Raw genomic sequence first — 22763 nt, forward strand, 5'->3', positions numbered from 1 at the left:
TTGCATGATTCTTGCATTTGCTGAGTTGAATCCACTTATTGTAAATCGCTTTGGATTAAAAAGCGTTGGCTAAATACATGTAATGTGAACCCCAGTTCTTTCTGTATTATTGCTAAAAAATAAAAATTACACTGTACTTAATACTTTCATTAGTTTCATTTTCTATATAATCAAACTCGGTAGTTGAATCCTTTTGTTTTCCTCCGGGTGCATGCGAACTTTAGATTCCTTTAAATAAGTCAATGCAAACAATGAAAATTAAATCTTTTTTTCCCTCTGTATTTTGAAAGGACTTACCGGAAGTTGTTGTATGCCTCTTTGGCTGCATTGACGCTGTTTTTACTAATTTAACGTGTTGTAGTTCTACCCGGTGGCCACCAGAGGGCAGTGAACACTCGTGAGTCTGATCCCTTTAATGACAAACAGAAAATATATGTATGTATTTTATTAAAACAGCGGTCTCACTTGATTTTAACACAGTTTGCTTTATAAATTAAATTCCTTCTTTGCAGACTGAGTGGAATAAATGAGACTTGAAGGTGTTCATCCTGTTTGCAAACCTTGTTCAAACCCAGGAGCTTCCACATACTGTAGGCAAATTATGCCCCCTAGTTATATATTTGTATAATGAATTTGCTTTTGAATTAAATTACTTCAGATTCAATCAAACTTCCCTCGTGTTTCCCCAGAACTGTGTTAAATGGATACAAACTCACCAGAAGCACTCATGCCAGTCATTTCTGCATCTGGCTTTCTCAACCATCCATCAAAAAAAAAAAAAAAAAAAGGACCAGAACAGTAATTTGGATTAACATTTATTCATGAAAAGGTCGTGTAGAGACCGTAGAGTTCATTAATGACGAGTGTCCATCCAGACATGCGGGCGATACAGGAGGAAAATACAGCACACAGCTAAACCACAGTCTTTAAAAAATAAAAATCAGTGAACAGATAATCTTACAAAGATTGCATAATATAAAGAAAGGTTATAAAATTTCCCAGAAATAGTGCAATTTTACCACCACCAGGAAAATAAAAATGTAACCCGCTCCGCTTTCTATGCCAATCGCTCCTAAATGCTCCACTTTCCACAGAGCCAGTGTTTGGTTTTCTTCATGTGAAACACTTCAGACTCGACGCTTTTTGTTCTGATAGCAGGAAGAAGACAGGTGCAAAAAATGTGACGTCATATGGGTGGCTACATGTTACTGACACACACATACATGTTAGAGTACGAGAAAGTTCAAAGTATGTTCACTTCTGGGAACAAATACCCTACATTGCACTTGGGAAAACAAATATAAAACATATAGTGTGTATATGACATCGAAGAAACCCATCCACCCTCTCCACACATGTTCAGCTTCATGCAGAGCCAGTGTTTTTGTTCCCCGTTTGACGGAACAAGGCTACATGTGTGCAATAAAACATTGACAGGGTTTAAATAAAGTTTTCACATTTAAAAAGGACAGTGCATGGACAGAACCTAAGGCATTACTCCCACTCACCCTCTGAAGATAAGTATATTTAGATCTTTAGTGTCTGTAATGTGCTCTGACGTCTGTAGTGAGCGTTTGGAAAGTCGATCGGCTTATTTCTTCTCGGCTCGCCTCGCAAATTTTTTAAAAAAACGACTGATCGCTCTTACTCAACTTCAGGTAAAACAGCAAACAAAGTCCCAACAGATGAATGGAAGCTACTGCATAAACATGTTAAAGGAACAGTTCACGATTAAAATCCACTCATCATCTCCTCCCTCCCTGCTGATGGAAAGTTTTGTAGTCCACAAAACATTTCTGGAGCTTCACAGCAAAACAGTGTTGCAGCGTTCTGCTAAACAACTGAATTATGAAACGTCAGAGGTGTAAATAACATCTTTTCAGTTCAGTTTGGGATCTCGGGGCTTCCACAGACTTTGATTTGACGACCTGTATGGAGCCATTTTATGTTTTTTTTAGTCCCTAGCTGCTTCAGTTGTTTCTCTGTGAAGCTCCAAAATGTTTTGTGGACTTCAAACTTCAGCCAACTTACACGTTTTCTGGTGAACTAATCCTTTAACTTAACCTCATACCAGACATTTTTCAGCATGTGTGCCATGAATCTGAGAGTTTGAGACAGAAAATGAACTCACGTCGGATGTTTTATACATATAAGTATCTATACTTCATATCAAAAACCTTCGGCTCTTTAAAATAAACCTTCATCTTCTGCTCCCCTGCGTCTCTATTCAAGTAGACCAAGTCTCACAGAGGAGGACAAAACAGACGTACCTGCATTAACTCCAGTACAATAACCTGCAACCAACACTTCCTCTGTGAAACTTCTAATGTGGAGGTTTGACGATCGAGTGATTTGCATTAGATGGTCAACAGTCCTTGTGCTTAACCAAGCTCGCACTCGATCCAATGATCATGATCATTAACATAAAACCCATCAGATCACATATTTATAAGTCCGTTCAACAAAATGTCCCTTTAAATCCCGTTAAGTAGACAGAATACTCTCACTCTCCCCTGAATGTCAAGAAAAAAAATTACAATTTGTCGGTTTGCTGATCGGTACCAACAACACACCCGCTTGTACAAATACTTGATTAAATATGCAGACATAGCCGCAGCTACACACAGTATATACAACACAAGAAACACACACGCACACTCACGCACACACACACACACACACCTAACAGGTTAGATAGAGTTAACAAAACACAGCTGTGTGATTAAAAGTGGCACCAAAGTGAAACAGCGTGACGACAGATGGTCACCGCCGAGTAACAAACCCTCCTCTCACCGGAGGCCGAACGTACATTCAAAAATCTGTTATCAAAAATCTTCACAACACCCGGCCGAGAGACGACTTCAACATCTGGATCTGAACACAACCTCGAGCTTCACATCGCCACGTTTTTGAGGTCATCGGCCCTGGCTAACGCGTGACAAGGGCAGTGTGCTACATGTACTGGTGTGCATATTCTACACTACATTTCCCAGACTATGGGTTCTGGTTCAAAGCTAAACCTACAGAGAGGAAGGCCACAGGACCAAGACCAGCAATCCAAAAACCCTCATCCCAACATCCGTCTGCCACAACATAATCTACCTCCTCATGAGCGTGCATGCTGAAACACTCCTGGAGAATGCAGAGATTAAATGTTAAGATGTGCATGCTGGTGTTAAATGAGGAGAAGAGACTTCAACCTCAGAGAGAAAACACTTCCTGTTTTTGTTAGTCGGGGGCTTCGTAAAGGTCCAGAGACTCTGTGGAGAGCTGTAGCATCTCTTCTCCAGTGTGTTAGCAAACGGGACATTGCAGACATCGCCTCATTCCACTGCCCCGCATCAATTACAGAACTATTATGCAAACTATTTATGCACATGCTACTGACACCAAAAATAAACAAAAAGTACTTCTCAGTTTCACTGTGTGAAGAGGTGTGGTAGTGTGTGGTTCAGAGATGTGCTGCTTTGGTACGATCGTGGATGGATCTCAGTTCTGGTAGTGCTTAAAAAACAGTTTCACAAACACAACAGACAAAAACATCTGGAGAGACGAGCAAACACACTTACTGTAATGTCTCCCTCAGAGGAGAACGGATGGAAAGGATTACAAAGCATAAATATTATATATTATTTATATATATTTTTACTTTAACTGACTCCCTGTGAAGATAAAAAACACCGTTATAGAAAGAGGAGAAGGTGTCGCGTCAGTGTGTTGAGAAAGCCCCTCGGTCGGCGCTATTCAGAAAACACGGAGCACCAGTGGACGAGGGTTACACACATGCACACCTCAGACCCAGAGAAAGGGGCCGTAACAGCCCTGAGCCTGAACACACACACAGTCAGTCCCAGTGTGTGCGAGCCCCCCCACCCAGGACTGTCCCGTTCGTTTACGGGCGGTGAACGTCAGTGTACGTGGAGCGGGCGAGTGCTGGCGTGAACCCTCAGGCGTCGAAGCCCGGCAGGTCTGGGATTGGTCCGTTCTGGTCAGTCACCAGCCTGCTCCCTCTCTCAGTCAGAGTTTCAAAGCTGGTGCACGATGCTGTCTGTGTGGTTGACCGACACTGGGCCGTCCTGACGCAGGCGCTGCCACTGGAACGTCGTGCTGAGGGAGCCGACCTCGTCCTCCTCGTTCTCCTGCTCCTTGGCAAACTCCATGAAAACCTGCCGGACAGAGAAAAGAAAAATGTTGCATTAGCATCATTGCTTATAAAAAGAAAAAGTCATTATCAGGCAGACGGACAACGAATTTAATTGTTTTAGCACTAATTTTAACTGGTTTATACAAAGACCGGCATCTATTCCAAACTCTGCTGCGTTATTTTGCCACTCACCTGCTCTAAGGTCGACTGGGAGAAGTTGTACTCTTCAAAGTTGAACGACTGCTTGGCTGAAGACAAACAGAGATTAAGAAGATAAATGACACTGAATGAGTCAGCAGTAATGTCCCAGATGGCTGCGGTATGTGTGTGTATGTGTATGTGTGTGTGCATGTGTGTGTGCATGTGTGTGTGTGTGTGTGTGTGTGAGACTCACCACTCTCTAACTGTGAGAAAGCCTTGGCCAGTGATCTGACATCCTCCATGGGGATCTTGTAAACCATCAGAGTGGCAAAGCTGCAGAGAAAATCATGTGTGGTTTTACCAGAGCTTTTATTTTGAAGGGTACTTTTCCCATTTCACTTTCCAAAGAAGAAGAAAGTTTTTTAACTTCACTTTCAACACAACACAGACAAACTCATTTCCAGTCTCGTTCAGTTCGACTGGGTCTCACCTCTCCTGCCGGGCAGCGTGAGGGAAGATTCGGAGGATCTCTTTGTGCAACAGCGCCACCTGCTGGAGGCCCGTCAGCTCCTCTCTGAGTTTGACCTCCAAACTGTAACCTCGACCGTACTTCCCCTTTAAATGTTGGATGGAGCCGATACATCTGATGGACAAAAACAATGATGCAGGTATCTGTTCTCTGAGCACACGTCTCCTCACAGAATGCTACACAGCTGTGAGCGCTAACCTCAGCTGGCCGGACACCATGATGGCTACACGGTCACACACGGCCTCCGCCTCCTCCATGTAGTGCGTGGTGAGGATGGCTCCCCGCTGACGATTCTTGAAGGCAGCGCGTATGGCCCTCCTGCACAAAGGGGACACCGAGGTCAGTTTCAGAACAAGCTGATTAAATGGAGTTTACCATCTATTTTAATAAAGAAATGTCCGGTCGTGGAAGGGATGTTGTAGATTTTAAATTTGTCATAAACATTGAGTGCTTGATTGTATGTTACAGCACTAACAAACCAACTAAAAAGGACATTTAAACTAACTTTATTTCAGCAAAATCAAGCAAACGATGAATAAAACACTCGATAGAATCTAGAAAAGTTGAGGATCGTTGTTTTCTCACCACATGCGCTGTTTAGACTTGGGGTCCATCCCTGACGACGGCTCATCCAGTAAAACGATCTGAGGATTCCCGATCATACTCAAGGCGAAGCACAACTGTGAACACACAAGACAAGAATGGCGTCAAACATTGTGTAAAGATTTAACAAAACCAAGAGATTTAATGTGCGGAATAAAAGTGTTTTCATCAGAATAGTGTTGACACACACTTCAAAATCAAACTTTTATTCACGACGGCAAAGAAATGGATTTTATCTACAAAACCAAAAGAAGAAAAGCGTCTGAAAAGCTGCCTTCAGTCCTTTTAGTCGTCCAGGCAGTGGAGCCAACAACAAAATGTACTGGACTTCAATCAAAACTAACTTCTGAATGTTTCGCTGTTCATGCACACGATCACATTTTGGCAGAAAGTCGAGCAGTTTAATAGCAAAATGTCTCGGACTCTAAATCGCTGTGTCTCTCTGGACAGCTGAGTGACTTCAGGCTTTGTGTAATTAGGAATGGTGAAGATGTTCTCACCTTCCTCTTCAGTCCTGCTGACAGGGTCTTGGCTTGTTTGTTCAAGTGGTCCTTCAGCTCCAGAGCGTTCACGACACTGACAGCAACAAAACAACTGTCAGCAACTTTTACTCAATTGCCACAATAAAGTTTTGCATTTCCTCCTTCATTTCATCAGAGGAGGGAGGCTACAGACCGTGATTGTGAATTCTTTCACACTACGCAGTCATCTGCTATTGTCAGTTGTACAGTATTTGGATACTGATGCCAGCTTGGTCTGATGGTAAAATGTTCATTGTGTCTGTAAGAGTGAAGTGAGACTCACCGTTTGATGATCCCTGGTACGTCCTGTCCTTTCAGGCCCTTAACGGCAGCGTAGATCTCCAGGTGCTCCTGCAGGGTGATCCTGGGCCACAGAGGGTTCACCTGTGGACAGTAACCCACATGTTCCAACGGATTGTCCACAGGACGAAACTCTGTGCTATAGTCGCCCATCAGCACCTGGACAAGAGAAAACAGATGGTTACATCTATTCGTTTACTACACTGGTGGGGAATTCATGCATCACTTATTTAACCTCAGTCCAGAAAGGCAATCAGAAATTAATATTTTCAACAGTAGAGAATAGGAAGGTAGCACTGGTAGTCTGGTACTGACCTGGCCTGCAGTGGGGTCAGTGTCACCGGACAACATGTGCATGATGGTGCTTTTTCCTGCTCCATTAGGGCCCAACAGTCCCAGAACTTCACCTGAAAAAACAACATGTTTGACCTTTTGTCACAAGTTCCCTCGTGGATAACAACCATGTAATCAGGGTTTCCATTATCTCATAATTACCATTTTAGAAAAGAAAAGGTTAAAGTCTGACATATTTAAATCCCTCCTTCATAATGTCCAGTGAAATAATTCCCTCTAAGCACAATTTGAATTTCATTAAAAGGTGGAAATGGAAATCCTGCATACAATGTTATAATCCTCAGTCCACTTGACAAAGAGATTAAACGTACCTTTGCGAACACAGAAAGAGATGTTCTTCGTGGCCACTTTCCTCGTTTTGTTCAGAGAAAATCCTTCTCTTCGGCCCTTGTGCTGCTTCCTCAGGTTACTAACAACCACCACTGGTTTCTAAAAAGGGACAGGACACAGATAAGAAAGCCAAAACCAGCTTGTGTTCAGCTAATTATTTATGATAGCTAGTGGACGAAACGGTACTACGAATAAAAATAAATCCTGCAGATTCAGGTTCCCAAGCTCCTCTTTGTGCAACCTGTACTTTTACCAGTCAAAACTCTTAAATAAAACAACCCATATCTGATCTGGATTACTGAGGCAAAATTCAACAACTCCTTATTTTCCTGGACCAAAAGATCAGATATTCGTTCACCTCTTCACAGGACTGGCAGGTGAGGGCCTCCTTCACTCTGGCCTTCTCCATCTGAACATCCTCATCCTCATTCAGCCCTTCTTCTGGATTCCTCTCCACTTTGGGCTTTGACTTGGATGAGATCCTGTGACGGTTTAAAGAATAAAACCAGGGTTGGCTCTTGGTCAAACATTTATTTATTTATTTTTTAATAATTAGGGGTTTTCACTTCTGGCTTCTTGAGTTTTAAAATATCAATAATCCTTAATCATTATGACATGAACACTCACAGTGCTATTCACTATTATGTTACAAAAAGAAAGAGGCTCTGTGTAATCTGAGTTATGACCTAAAATCTGATCACCACCTGCAGAACTGATCGTTTTTCATTGTCCTCCCTCCGTAATGGAGCTCCAGCCAACGAAGCAGGAAAAGCAGCAGGATGCACTGGAGATATGGCTGAGCACAGAAACAGACACACACAGTATTATGGCAGAACACACACACACTTCTGTTTGGCTACATTTTAAAAATAAGATACGTACAGCTATAACCGCAATGAGCAGGTTTTTCCACAAGAAGTTCTCTTCGTACAGAGAGGGGAGGAAGGTCGCCTGTTGACAGAGAACAACATTTTTTAAGGTGACTCCTGCTTGTACAGCAGTCAAAGAGTGAACAGCTGTTAATAACTCATTCAAATCTTTGCAAAATTACTTTAAGGATCCAAAGAACTGGGAACAGTGAGTACTCAGCTGAAACAAGTATCCGGTACAGATAATGTACTTCATAAGAGTCTCATCTGAGTAAAATGTTTAGATATCTGTACTATTGAAGAAGGAAATCCTCATTTTGTAGCTGACTGAAGTTAAATCATTCAAGTTTTTAAAACACTTATGCTGTAAATAGTTCTCTTACTCTTGTAATCAAAAACATTGTAGTATCTTAAATGAATACACAGATACACATGATTTAGTTGTTTGAACAGATACAGATAAAGGTGTACTTGCCCTAGAAAGAACCAAAGCAATTTAATTGCAATGAGTTTAAAGAGGCTGAAAGCGAAGAAGAACCGTTGGCGAGTTGGTGTTGATTCTCAGTTGGTTCATCACTATGAGCAACTCGCCCACATCACGTTGTCTAAAATATAGCTTAATGTAGGTTCAAAGACGAAAAGGCAGATGGAGAAACCACCGACAGAACTGACTGGTTAACCTGGTTGAAATCCTACCTTGGTGATGCAGTTGAGGCAGCCCATCAGAGGGTACAGAGGGTTGAAGAAACACAAGATGTTGTGCAGGTTTCTGGTCAGTCCAGGATTGTCGTTCACAAATGACAACTGAACCAGCGAGGCTGACACCACACACACCTGAGGCATAAGTCACTCAGTTAGTAAGCAAAACCTGTTTTGGTGTCAAAGAATATGAAGCTGAGGCTTTTTCAGGATCACCATGTGGACAGTAATACGTCCATTTTCTCTCTATTTGATTTATTGTGGTTAAAGCTATTCATCACGATGATTGCAGGTGCTTTTTGAAGTTCACACTGAGGCGGTAACACCTATATTTTAAATGGTGTATACACAAGGCGTGCTGCCTCACCATCATGGAGATGACAGAGAAGAAATCCCTGTTGCTCTGGACTCGGGCGAAGCCAAAAGAAAACACATAAGTGAAGAGGATCATGGCTGGACCAAAGCCGACAGTACACAGGACCTAAGAGAGGAGAGAAGGGAGGTCATGAATCGTGACTTAATGGTAAGGTGTTATTTTTCAGCAATATCAACTGCATCGTGCATTATACATCTTAGAATATTTTTGAGACTGTAATTTAGCATTTTCTCCCACATCGGTTGTCTGAAAAATGAAATCTAGATAATGTCAAAAAGATGGAATGGAGACTTCAAGGTATTGTTGCCTAACGTATAATAATCTAATGTAATGGATGTAGCTGCCATGTAGAAACAGCAGTACGGACCACAGCGGTGAGGTTGCTGGAGCTGAGCAGGTTTCCAGTGTGGAAGGAGAAGAGGATGATGGTCATGCTGGAGAGGATGATGTAGTAGAATGGGATATCCACAGCTGCTTGGCCGCACCAGTAGGCTGATGGTACCAGACCAGAGATACGCAGTGTAGATCGACACTTGATCTGAGGAGGGAAAAAAAGGGAATTACACAAATCAAGGATTAAAATATTTTGGAGGGGGGGGGGGGGAGTATTTTCTACAAGTACAGGAACTTTGGGCCTGGGGCCTGCATTGCTAAAAATGTCTGACTGGTCAAATCCTTGCTCTCTACTTCTCAAACTGTCCAATAAAGGCAAACTGCCACAAAAACAAGCTTTTAAAAATGTGCATGTCAATGCTTCATGAGGGCACAAAATGTTTCTCTGCGTAGGTCCATCTCATTTATGTACTATGGTTGTGTGTCCATGATGTGATGTGCAATGTTCCTCCTCTTTGTGAGATAATCTCCATGCTGGGCAGAGGAAATGATCATTAGAATCAGATTTAGTGCAGATTAAGTGATTACCTCTCTGTCTCGAGTGTGGTCCATTGCAAAATATGCAGGCATTCCAGCTGCCAGCATTCCCAGTATGATTGCTTCTATGTACACCAGAGCGTAGGACGTAGCATCTGGGATTTGCTGAGAGATATCACATTGGAAACATTTAATATCTTTAAATGGCATAGGAAAACAGAATATATAAAGTTTTTGTCACATACTCACATAATCAAATGGTTTGGTCCATGTTCGGATGTGTCCAGTACCATTCAGACCTCTGAGAAGAGCGTTGCTTAGTATATTGACAGCCATGGGCAAGGAGTGAACTGTCGTGCTATTGAATGCAACGCTGTATCTGAAACCCTGATTGCAGACAGAAAACAAAGTGTTAAAGAACAAAGTCTTCACATCTTGGTAGGTGAACTCCACTCCATCTAAATATACGGCTCTCAGTTTGAGCACCCTCAAACAAAGGGCCCTTCATCTGGAACACTACAACCACATTAACTGTAGGTGGAGGTAATGCAGGACATCACATCTGATGCCTTATCTCCAGTTTCATTAAATATCTGGTTTCAAAAAATACATTCAATCTTTCCGATATTAAAAAGTGACCTTGCTGGATCCTGTTACGTTGATGGCAGCGCTGTGGGGAGCTGCGGCCATATAGCTGCTCTGCTTCATCATCTCCACTTTGATGTTCTGAGACTCCAGGTTGTGGATGAAGTCAGAAATATCAGAGCCTGTTGGTGCAAGGAAAAAACATGGCCAAGTCATGTGCGAGACAATGACACCGTAAGGAGTTCAAAATGGAGAATGAATGGAGAGTAAAAGAATATGCAGAAGATAATCATCAAGGAGGTCGGTTAAAATTGCACCCATGGGACACTTTCTTATCGATTATGATTTACTGTGTAATTTAACATTTGTTCAGCAGTCAGTGTCCCATCACAATATTTACAGCACGCAGCACTTTCCGATATCTCATTGAGAGGACATATTATAACAAAACCTGAAAGCAGAACAAGGTCTAGATTTCAGTCGTACAGCGAACATCCTGATGCAAAATATCAATTATCAGCATGTTTCCTCCCAGGTCACAGAGCAAAACCTTATCCTCTTATCATAATCCTCCTCACCTGAGGAGTTCTGGACCAGGAGGCTGGTGCTGTACCTCCGGGGCGCCTGGTTCTTTTTGAGGAGGTAAATGGGCAGAAATTGACGATCTGGGGAGTGAATCTGGATGTTTCCTGTGGCCAGAGATAGGACAAGCACTGCAGCAACAAACACCAGGAACAAGGCCAGACTGCAACAGAAGGGAGGTGGTGAGGAAAGACAGGATGGATAGAAGGACAAGGTCAGATTATTCTTAATTCTACAGCAGAATATAGACATTTTAACATTGATAAATACACAACATTAATAAAAATTGCAATTTTCTGTAGTAATGCAGTAACTAACAGGGCAAACAGGAGCAGTACTCAGATTTTACTCATCAAACAGACAGGATTAGAAATAAAGGCCTGGTTCTAACACAGGCCTGCTTTAAAGTAATGGCCTGTTCCCTTCTTAGTCTATAAGAGGAAATATGGTGTCTCAGTACCGAGTGACTGACCTCAAAATGCATCTGTCTTTCAAATAATTTTTGTCTCTGCACACTCACGTGTAAACAAAGGCCTTCCTCTCCCGTCGCATGTTGAGCATGTGCAGCCAGGCCACGGTGCTGAACTGCTGCCGCCACAGAGCGTGACCCGACACAACATCCGACTTGCTGTCTGAAAACGTCAGCAGCCGCTGGTCCGTATCATCCAATGAGGCGTTGTCACATTCATCTTCTGCTTGCTCCCGATTAAACACACTGTAGTCTGAAGACATGAAACAAACACATAATAAGCACAAATACAGTCATTTTATTGAATTAGGGAGTAGTTTGGGATTATTTTTTGTAACAATACTCCTTGCTGCTTTGGTAACACACTCACCAGCTTGGTCCACTTCAGCCTCTGCCTCCAAACGAAGAAAAACATCCTCCAGTGTTGTCATGGAAACCCCATAGTTGATAATTCCCAGATTGGGTTGGCAATCGAGTTCAGAGAACAAGCCTGTCAAAGACAAACTAGTGAGTATTCGATGCTGGTCCACTGCTGTTGACCTCAAAACTGAATCGCAAGTTCGATGCAGGAATTCTTTTAGCATTTGTCTGGGTCGGGTTTGATACTAAATGACAAATGAAAATGGACTTGAACACTTGAGAACTTCTTAACTGGCTGTAAATTTGAGATTTTTCAAAGTAGCACCGATGTTGACATAAACCATTTACGTAAAGAACCAGCGTGATCTGACCTGAGAACGTGTCCATGCTCTCAAAAGGCAGAGTGAATGTCAACTCTGCCTCGTGTTGTCGGGCCAGCTTTGCCTTGGGAACATGCTGCTTGACCAATGATGAGATCTTTTCAGCTTCACACCTCTCATTGACAGACATTCTGCGGTGGAAGAAAAAAAAACATCTAAAACTATTTAAATAAAGACCAGCATGTGGTTAAGACGCAGGTTGATAGGAACTAGGCATTTTATCTACTGAAAATCATCAAGAATGTATTTTTACATGCCATCAATGTTTTTTGTCTTTTGCAGTATTTTTACAGTTTTATACATTTATTCGGCCATTTATTGAATGGTTCATCAACGGGCCACTTAGATTTTTAAATATCTTAAAGATGTGTCACAGCTCATGTAGCAATATCTAGTACTAAAATTTACATAATAAACAACATAAGGGAAATATCATCCTCTTGCCTGAGATGATATCCAACGCCACACTTGGTCTTCAGATACAGGGACGAGCCAACACATTTCAGCTGTCCTTGGGAAATCACAGCTTTGCGATCTGGAGAAAATAAAATAAGTGTAAAACAATAACAACAGATGAAGAACAGATTCTGTGATTCTGAAACTGTCTTCAGTGTTCAAACATAAATTTCACACAAACATTCAGTGTAATGAATTACCAAAATGAGACGAGTAAAATCCTTCTATTAAAATCCAATTTATTTATTTTTTTACTTTTAAATTGGATTAAAAATGGCAAGAGTAAAAGCTGAATTTGACCTTTTTAATTTCCATGTTAGGATGACACACACCTAATGGTTTTAGTGCCTGTGTGTCGGTGCATGTTTTGGAACAGAGAGAGTTCATACCAGCAAGAATGTCAGCCTCGTCCATGTAGTGTGTGCTGAGAACGGTGACTCTGCCGGCTCTGCGGCTCTTCAGCAGCGACCACACCTGGTGTCTGGAGCAGGGGTCCATGCCTGCTGTGGGCTCGTCCAGGAGAAGGATCTGACAGGCACAAACATGATGCAAAATGCTCAGAATGGGCCCGAGCTAATGTTTTCCTGCTAAGACTGGTAACAGAATCAAAAACTTTCTAGTCTTAGGATCCATACAAAAAAAATTAAAGTAAAAGCTTAATGGTAAAAGCACTTGTCCAATCCAAGCTCAAGGTACCTTAGGATCTCCTAGAATGGCAATGCCCACAGAGAGTTTCCTCTTTTGACCTCCACTCAGATTCTTGGCCTGAGCAGTCATGATCTTCTCCAGGTCCAGATCCTTCAGTACTTTAGTAACCTATTAGAAAGAAGCAGAATGCGGTTCACGAAGATGGGACCACAACGCAAGACTGTGGATCTTTGTATCAGAGCTTTGGTCTCAGTTAAAGATTTGTTACATCCCCAAAAATAAAAATGTAATTTCCTGTCAAATCTTGGCATTCTTCATACCATTCTTATTTCCCCGGTCACATTTACTGCCTTGTCAGGATGTTGTGCACTGAACGTTTAAAATGTTTCAATCATCAAGCAACAAATCATTTCATGCCGGACAACTTCTACCTGACTAAAATAACAAGACAGACACTCATAAACCAGCGTTTCGATCATCACATTACCTCAGCATCAATGTCCGCCGGTGGGATTCCTTTGATAGCGGCAAATATCCTCAGGTGCTCTTCCACCGTGAGCACATCAAAGATGATGTTGAACTGGGGGCAGATTCCCACCAGCTGCTTCATTTCTGACCCATCTGCGATCTCCGCCACAGGGGAGCCGTAGATGGTCGCCGAGCCGTTAGTGGGCGGGCAGATGCCACACAGGATGTTCATGAGAGTGGACTTTCCAGCCCCGCTGTGTCCCAGCAGAGCCGTGATCTGGCCTTCATAGATGTCAAACGTCAAACCTAGAGAAAGAGAAGGACAGCTTCATAAAACAAGCGTCAATCAGAAAATGCACATAAACGTAAGAACAGACACTCAGTAGGGCTGAACAGTATATTGTCTCAGCAATTTAGGCATGCGCAACAGAATGAAACATAATCAGGTAAATTAGGTGCACCATGGGACACTGTGAACTGATAATAACTAAGAACTTGAGAGCATTATAACATCTGCTACTTGAGAAGCTATCGATCTTAAAAGAACCAATCAAGTCAAAGTGCTCAGGACTCACCTCTTAGAGCCTCCACCACGTTGTCCTTCTCTTTGTACACTTTGTGGATGTTATTGATGCTGCCAGAGAATGAGCCAACGAGCAATGAGGAAAAAATAAAACAGAAAGGAGAGAGAAGTGTGAACATAGAAGCAGTGTCAGGGTGAAGAGCAGCTCTCAGGTTACAGGCAGGTCCCAGAGGCTCTCCACAGCCAGGACGAATGGAGCAGCGACTGCTGTTTGGCACTGAACCAAGAAACTGTCGAAAAACTCTCAAAGCCTCAATCTCTCCCCTCGTGCTTCACTTTTAAAGTGCTCAACCTCTGAATGGATATTGTACAAATAGATATTTTGTTAAAACTGCATTCTTTTGAATTCACTGTAAGTTAAATGATGACGCTAAGAAAGCATCTAATATAAAAAAGGATTTTATCAAACTGTAACCTATTCAGCAATCTAACAAGCTGCATGTCCAAGAAGTATCTTACTGCAACAGATTGTATACACTCGATACAAAACATAAAAATGCATCCAGCTGACAATCGTGTGTAAGTTAAGTTCTTTACCGAATGGCCTCTTTGCCTCTGAACTCAGGTGAAACAGGCTCGATACACTCGTCCCCACCAGGAGCTCCTTTCGCCTCTGCGTCGTACACTGAGCTCACTTCAACGTAGCGCTTTCTTCGTTTGGACCAATAGGACGGCTTCAGGAAATACACCAAGGACCTCCTCATTCCAAACTCACCTGTATTTCACATAAAATGTAATCGATATAACGCATGATAATACTTAAACAACGAGAGGTTAAGATAAAGTGATCCCAATTTGGCTGTTGCTGCAGAACTGATACCAACTAACAGTATAAAAGTAGATTTTAGTTAGTTTTAAATTGTATTGAGGCCTGGTGTGTACTTACCAGGCAGTACCTGGTCCAAGTAGATAGCCAACAGAAGGTAGAGAACGCAGTCCAGAACCAACATGAGCAGAGGTACATAGAGAGGATGGGGGCCATTGGCCAGGGAGGAAAAGACAGCACCATCTCCCTGTGCCTCCAGGTAAACCACCTATCATAAGTTCACACAACAACAACAACAACACACAAAGATCAATTCACAACAATCAAGGTTATTAGCCTCCAAACTTTGCATAATTTTTTAAAAAAGTCTCATGGGAAGGAAAAAAAACCCAACCAGCCAGTACTAACTATATTGATGCAGAGATTAGGTATTTCATGACACAGCATGACCAGTCGAGCAGGATGTGGGAACGTATGCAGTGTGTGTATGTAAGTGTGTGTGTGTGTTACCTGTGCAATTCCGATTGAGAAGGCGCTGGGGGAGAGTAGGCAGAGGAGCCAGACCAGTGGCTGTGGAAAGTCCTTCATCAGCACGGTGAAGAGCGACAGGCAGCCAAACACCACCGTCAGCATGGAGCCCACCGTGCTGGCAAACTTGGGCTTCTTAAACAACGGAGTCAGCATGAAGGAGAAAAAGATCTGTGAAGCAAGAGAGAAAGAGAGCAAGAGAGAAGAGCATAGGATGACAGAGAGAGACAGGAGGAGGGAAAAGAATCAGTATTTTTATTACTAACACCATCATTGCTTTTATACTATGAGAGCATTGAGAGTATGAGAAGATACCAATGTAGTTTGGGTGTAGTGACCCTTTAAACAATGCGACACATCTGTACAGGTTTCCCTCCATCACAGCTCTACTCACTGATGATATTCCATAGAGGAAGATGAGGAAGAAGATGACAAAGAAGTCACTGTTAGGGAATAGGGCCGTGTACGTAGCGATGATGGACATCAGGACAGACATGGTGGTCACCAGAGCAGCGTACAGGAGGCCCCATGACAGCCTGTTAAATAACATAAAAACTTATTATATACACAATAATATTCACACAGTAAGCGGCTTCTTACAGTATACGACATTTAAAGAAGTGTCTGAAACTGCAGTGACTGACGCCCTCTTGTCCCTCACCAAAAAGAGGTGTCGTAGAGCCCCATCATGGTCATGGTGTCTTTGAGACGATGTTCTTTCTCAGCTGCCACATTGACGATGAGGAAGGTGACAAATGGCGTGAAGGCCAGGACCAGGTAGATGGAGATGAGGGCGTGAGGGAATTTCTGCACCTCCACAGAGCCTGGCTGGCCCATCATGACTACCTTCAGGTCCATCTCACTCCAAACTGATCGCTTCGTCTGCATCTGCACAACACAGATGAACCAACGGCATGTTAAAGTGTGCTAAACTATAATTATACATGTTATTTTTATAGTGCTTTACATGTGAACGTAAAAGCAATACACTAGAAACAAATATCATAAAAACAACACACTACAAGCAACTCTAAAAACATACATCATACAGCATTAATCACACATTAAACTATGACTGTGAGTAATGATTATCTTCGTACTAAATTAATTTATGAACTTATGAAATCAATAAACTATAATTTTTCACCGCGTAGGAAATTGTTTCCTTTAAATAAGAACCATTTTCTCTGCTGTGTAATGAGCTTTTCCAAGCAACACAAACGCTCCATCTTCATTCTGTGTCTCGGGTCGAGGGGGTTCTCACTGGAGAACATTTTGCTGATCGCTGGCCTGTCTCACCTGGATGATGGCTGCATCGATCAGAGACTGGAGGCGGATGAAGCCAGAATACCAGTAATTAGCTGCTCTGCAGTTCACCGAGCTGGTAAAACAGTTGGCTAGAGGAGAACAAGCACAAAGACAAACATTTTATTTTTCATAAAATATTAAGAGAGTCACAGATCCAAGTAAGATTATCAGAGGTGAAATATATAGTGGCATAATTGAGCTTTTCTATATTTTGTTGTGTTCTGTCTCACACCGGCATTTAATTCAGTACACACAACTTATCCCCACCCGCCAACTCAATAACACTTGATGTGGACATTAATCCTTACATACTCTGTCATGAAGGATCAGTTACAGTGAAAGGCAACAGCCAGGATTTTTCACAGATTATCAACAATGAGTTTTAAGTCTGGATTTTGGATTATCGACTTAAGAACCTTCACAGAATTGACTTGGAGCCTATCCAGCATTGTCATGAACATGTACTGAGATTGTGTATGTAGTAGAGCTGCTTTTCCCTGCTTCCAGTAAGGAGTAATAACAACCCCTTCCAACAAACACCTGATTGATAGCTTGCAGTTTATTTTATAGCAGGTTTGCAAACATTTACAGAGATCTCTGTAGCTACGGTTTCCCAGAAGGCCCTTCTAGTTTGGCCAGCTAAAGTCGGCCAGATTCAGTCATGATGTTTAAAAACTTTTTTCCTTTTCATAATAATTGCGGCTAAATTAATTTATTGTGAAGAAATTACAGTTAGCAAAGCTTAATTGGCAGTGCTATTTCTCTTTCCTAAGGACATTTTGTAAGTATATATGTAGGCGAAAAAATAAAATATAATAAAATTAGTCCCATCAGACTTTACCAAAAGATTCTGTGTAATCGCTGGGTAGAGGCAGCTGGTTGTACGGGAAGCGTAGTCTGTATGAGGTGGCGGAGTTGTCCATGAACACAACACCAACGTAGCTGGAAGGCTCATACAGGCTGGCGTTCTCGAGGTCTTCCTCACTGGCAAAACTCTCCAGACGATCCTGCATGTCTGAGAACACAAGGAGGAGGATAAAAGAGTACATAAACCAAGCTTATTTTGTCCGCTGTATCTTTCTAGAGTCCCTTTCTCAGTCAGTTTTCCAATTTGATACCAGGAGTGATGCTGTAGGAGTGAATTTAAAGAATGAAATGGTTCCCAAACACTTACGCATCTCCTGGGCCACCTCCTCCATTATGTGGTTGGTGATGTTGGAGATCGGTGTGTAGCCCAGGCCCTTGAAGAAGTGGTCGTCACGCTCCAGCTCCATAGTGCTGATGCCTCCATAATAAACATGAGGATTCAGGGTGCTGATGAGTATCAGGAGGCCCAACAGTAGCAGAGGTAAAATCAATTCCTGCAAGGACAGACACAAAAAGAACAGCTGATGAGAAAACCTTGCATTTTTTGGCACAGTTAATCCTTGGAAGAAAATTCTACTGTAGGTTAGTCCAACCACCCACACAACTGAAAAAAATCTTCTGACTGCCACGAGGATCCTCTGCTACTTTTCCATCTGTAGCCTCGACATCCGCCAGTTCAACCTGGAGGCTGCTTTTAATTCCTAGGGATGTAGAGAAGCTTTTATCCGGCCCATGTTCAGGGATGACAGCTAGATCAAACCTCATGACAAACAACAAGCCATTCTTTCTCTCCTCCAATCCATAAACAACATGGTACAGCTTGACCTTGAGCAACACGGTGAATCGAAACAATAAATTGGGAGCCACTGGAATGTCAAGAGCTGATTTAGGGGCTTGTCTGGCTTTAAAACAGCTTTAGAGCAAAAAATATTTTACAGCTTGTGGTTGACCCAGTTCCAAAGAGAAAACTTGATCAGGAGATTTTAGTTCACATGAGATTATCTGTGTCCACAACAAAACTAATATCTCATTTAGGAAACACCGTTTCCTCCAAAATATCAAAACGTTTCCTTGCAAACAAAGCTGGCTTCAGTTTTCCAGTTCCCACAGAACACAAAATAAAAGGATTAATATGTTTATCCTAATCTTAAACATCCACTGACAAACAGTTGGCATCTGTGGTATGAAATAAACAAGCTGTATTATTCACACTGCATCTTAGGAACGCCCTGGACTTTCCTAACTGTTAAGGAAGTTGCAGGATGTCCGTCTGTGCTGAAAAGTTGATACACAGACATTAAAAATGCATTAGTGCAACTTAAATCCAAATGAAAAATGCATGACCCAACAAAGGAGTTATTGAAAGGGAGAAGAGGCACAAGCCACTTTGTTTATCTAACTCCAAAATCAAAATTTATCTTGTGTGTAAATTAAGGAGTACTTTAACAAAGGCAAAAGCTATCGGTGTCTTTTGTTTTTGTACTTTTTTTTGGGTTGCACTGGAGCAGCAGCACGCTTGACAAAAAGACAATGTTACAAGGCTCATTATAACCCAAGAGAGAGATCTCTTATTGATCCAGACAGATTTATAGACCATGATAGTGATAGTGTGTTGGCCCTGAGACAAATGTGTGTGGAATGCCAGATATTGGGACATCGCTGGCAAACAAACTTATCAACAAAGCTCTCAAACACTTACTCAGTTGTCAGGGGTGAAACACTTAAGTAACCAAAAAGAAAATTAGATTCTATTAAACAGTCTATATATAAATGTAACAAACAACACAGATTTGACATTAAACCCAGTATTTATGATTTATAAAATTTTAAAGAAGGGACAGACGATATGGACTTTATTTTTCAGCCGATACCAATAAACCGATAATTACCTGCTTCCTGATACTAATAAGATGACCAATGACTTCACATTTTTGTATTTTAAAAAGAAGTTAATGACCTGTTTAGGCACACTTGAGCATAAGAAAGGCTTACGTGTAGTGCGCAAAGATGGATAATTTAATATTCACTATTCTTCTTCATCTCTGTGTTTATTGGTGGATCGCAAACAGCAACCTACTGTATCCGACTTTGTAAATGCTGCTCTTATTTAGGCAGTGAAGGCAATCTTGCTTCAGATCAGCTCTATTTAGTCGCTAGAATTTAATCGCTACTGATAAATCTCCTTTTAACAACTGCACAAGATGTAATGCACACACTACAGACCTATGTCCTCCTACTGCTTAATATAAACTATCAGTCCATAGTTGAAATCAATTATTGACTTAACTGCTTGATAAGTTGCAGCATCAAAACGACAGACATACATTTGATGAAACTGAAAACAGCAGCAATTAGCCTCCACCCTGAACATGTCAAGATGGAGGCTTCTCATGTCAGAAAACTGTTCAAGTCTTCTGAAAACTGATCACCTGAAGGCTCTGCTGCTTGGTCCTCCATTTGATGAGCAGATTCTTGTAGAGAAGGCTTCTTGTTTGGTGCCAGACTCCAGCGTCTCTTCTGTACATGGGCTGCATACTTCCAGCATGCCTCATCTGGATGACGTGTGGACGAGAAGTCGTCTCTCTAATGCTGGCCTCAGCTGCGAGTTTAAAAAAAAAGAAAGAAAAAAAAAGACAGAGGAAATGAAAAACTTCCATCCTGTGCTGGACGTTAATTAGCATATACAGTAGAGCTTAAAAGATTAGTCAATTATTCAAACTGGGGAGAATTAATCAGCATCGTTTTTCAATCTTTTAAGCTTTTCTGTCACGTCTGATAATACACTGAGTATTTCTGGACTGTGGGCTGATAAATTCAGCGGTGATTATGCTCGAAGCACCCTAATCAACACAGTGTGACCTTTAGAAGCAAAAGTATTGTACTCTTGTTCTCCACCGAGCCAAAAAACCATGTCACCACCAAAAATGATCAAAGACGTGTCTTGGTAGTTTTGAATAGGGGATGTTCTTGAAAGCAGAAAAAGTACTTGTATTCTGAATAACCGCATCATCACGGTCTGAGATTTAATCCATCCATATACTTATATGGCTGCAACTAATGATTATTTTGCATATGCAACCAAGTGTTTGATCCATTAATATTGCCACTTTTAACATATCTCAAAAAAAATGTCCCACAGTGATCCAGTGCTGTGAAACACTGTAATGATCGTTTTTCACAATTAAATTCTGACTATGTCACAGAATAAACAATCAAGTGACACTAAAATATCCCTAATTATTCTTGAGCAGTGTACTTTGACCATTACTGTGGTGGATGACAGCAGAGTAATCTGGATCAAGCATGAAGGGATGAATTAGTTCATGTTTGTAATCTACACACCAAAGTAAACACACGTCCAATACATTTCCTTCAATCACTCATGTGCGCTTATGCCTCAACTTTTAAACGGAAACTAAAAACCTATCTATTCAGTAGTGTCTTATAATTTTAATGGTTTTAAAATACTTATTTTAACCAATGAAAGGTGCTTTATGAATAAAGTTTAATTGCCTCTTATCAGTCAGACGCTTTACACAGAGCTATAAATTTACTGCTTTAATTTGCATGTATGCCCAACAAAGATAAGCAAAGCAAACATTAGCTTGGTGTTAAAGCCAGTGTTTACTGCCGCCTCAATAAAGATAGTCTACCTTCACTGAGGCGGCAGCTTCCCCTCTCTACCTGTCAGACAGTCGCGCTGCTGCTGCGCTTCACCGGCTGAACCCGGTGGCTGACAACTGCACCACCAACACGTCCGTGAGGTCTCTGTCAGCTGTGATACCGAGAATAAACCAAACTAAACCTAACTTATCTGTCAGAGCAGCAAAATGCTCGTTACCACAACCAGCTAGCCGCAGTTAGCCTGTGAACCAGCGCTAACCTGCTGTGTGTTTGTTGGCACGGCTGTTATGTCAGTACGCTACCAAACCCTCCTTTCAATCCACCGTCTTCACCTCTCTGCTCCGCGGCTGACTGGACATCAGACAAGCTGAAGCTGAATTAGCTAAAATACGCAAAATCAACAACAAACACAAACAAATCAGACGTTTGTTTCTCCTGAGCTAACGCGCCGTGTGGCACCGCCGCGTCCGCGCACAAGCCAAACAAGCTAGCGAGCTACAGCAACACAGGCGGTATCCTTGTGGAAAACACGCACACGGGCCGAGAAAAACAAACGTGTATCATACTCACGTATGAAATACATTAAGACATATCTTTCTCCGACGTGTGGTGTGACAGCCTCACGTTACAGGTGTCGTTTCATGTCAAGAAAAGCCCCTGAACGAGCGCCTTCTCTCCAACGTCGTGTTGTGACGTTCACGGACGAACCGATTCTTTTGAACGACTCGTTAACATGAACGATGGGAACTGAGTCGCAGCTGGGAACCGTTCTGTTTTACATATATATATCTATATATATCACTGTGTGTTTCACGCAGATGCACACAAAAGCTCCTCCTTTGCTCCTCCCCTGAGTGGGACAGAGACCAGGAGGGGAAAAAAAGTTGCTTATTAGATATGCAAATATAGCATGACTCCTCCTGAGCTGTGCACGCTGCCTTTGCTTAAAAAAAAAACCCCCCAAAAAAACAGAAACGCGTGACTGCCCCTGCCTCGGAGAGCAGAGCAGCTGCAGCGGTCTTAATTAGGAGGAGGACAGTCAGTCTGTCATGTGTCGTGATAATCAATATTTCAGAACAATTCAAACTCAGAAATTGGTGGGATATCTAATTTTGTATTATTTTGTTCCAAATCTCACCCCATCATACCTCCCAGTGATTATCTCCAAGATAAAATGAGTTACCACCAGGCTGGCTTCTTAAAACTTAATAAGTAAAAAAAAAAATCAGTCAAATGAGCCAGTTTTTTGAACGGCTCTTTGAAGGGAACGGCTCACCAAGATCCGGCTCCCCTCAAAGAGCCATAAATCCCATCTCCAGTCGCTACTTCCTCCTCCTGTCAAATACAGAATCCAGAAAATGTGACGTCAGCCAATCAGATCCGGTCTACGTGTGAGTGACAAC

At 42.0% G+C, this 22763-nt stretch overlaps 1 protein-coding gene across 1 annotated transcript; it reads right to left on the reverse strand.

Annotated features, from left to right (window-relative positions):
- Window positions 1-798: 798 nt before the first annotated feature.
- Window positions 799-22016, reverse strand: abca5 (ATP-binding cassette, sub-family A (ABC1), member 5). The gene is made up of 38 exons (XM_073489523.1): window positions 21931-22016; window positions 20166-20335; window positions 18044-18230; window positions 17711-17884; window positions 16861-16958; window positions 16223-16449; window positions 15956-16097; window positions 15544-15732; window positions 15154-15301; window positions 14805-14982; window positions 14260-14318; window positions 13704-13990; window positions 13265-13384; window positions 12958-13096; window positions 12557-12647; window positions 12104-12243; window positions 11743-11862; window positions 11424-11625; window positions 10900-11066; window positions 10376-10503; window positions 9986-10123; window positions 9788-9901; window positions 9234-9404; window positions 8858-8971; window positions 8488-8625; window positions 7805-7873; window positions 7627-7718; window positions 7281-7404; window positions 6904-7021; window positions 6554-6645; window positions 6222-6397; window positions 5918-5993; window positions 5400-5494; window positions 5013-5132; window positions 4776-4928; window positions 4539-4618; window positions 4337-4392; window positions 799-4166 (listed from the first exon to the last, which is right to left on the reverse strand). Exons 1-38 carry the CDS (start codon window positions 21941-21943, stop codon window positions 4026-4028), a joined length of 5046 nt encoding a protein of 1681 aa, XP_073345624.1. The 5' UTR covers window positions 21944-22016; the 3' UTR covers window positions 799-4025.
- Window positions 22017-22763: the final 747 nt, after the last annotated feature.

The sequence above is a fragment of the Pagrus major genome, chromosome 20, assembly GCF_040436345.1.
Source record: "Pagrus major chromosome 20, Pma_NU_1.0".
Taxonomy (NCBI): Eukaryota; Metazoa; Chordata; class Actinopteri; order Spariformes; family Sparidae; genus Pagrus; species Pagrus major.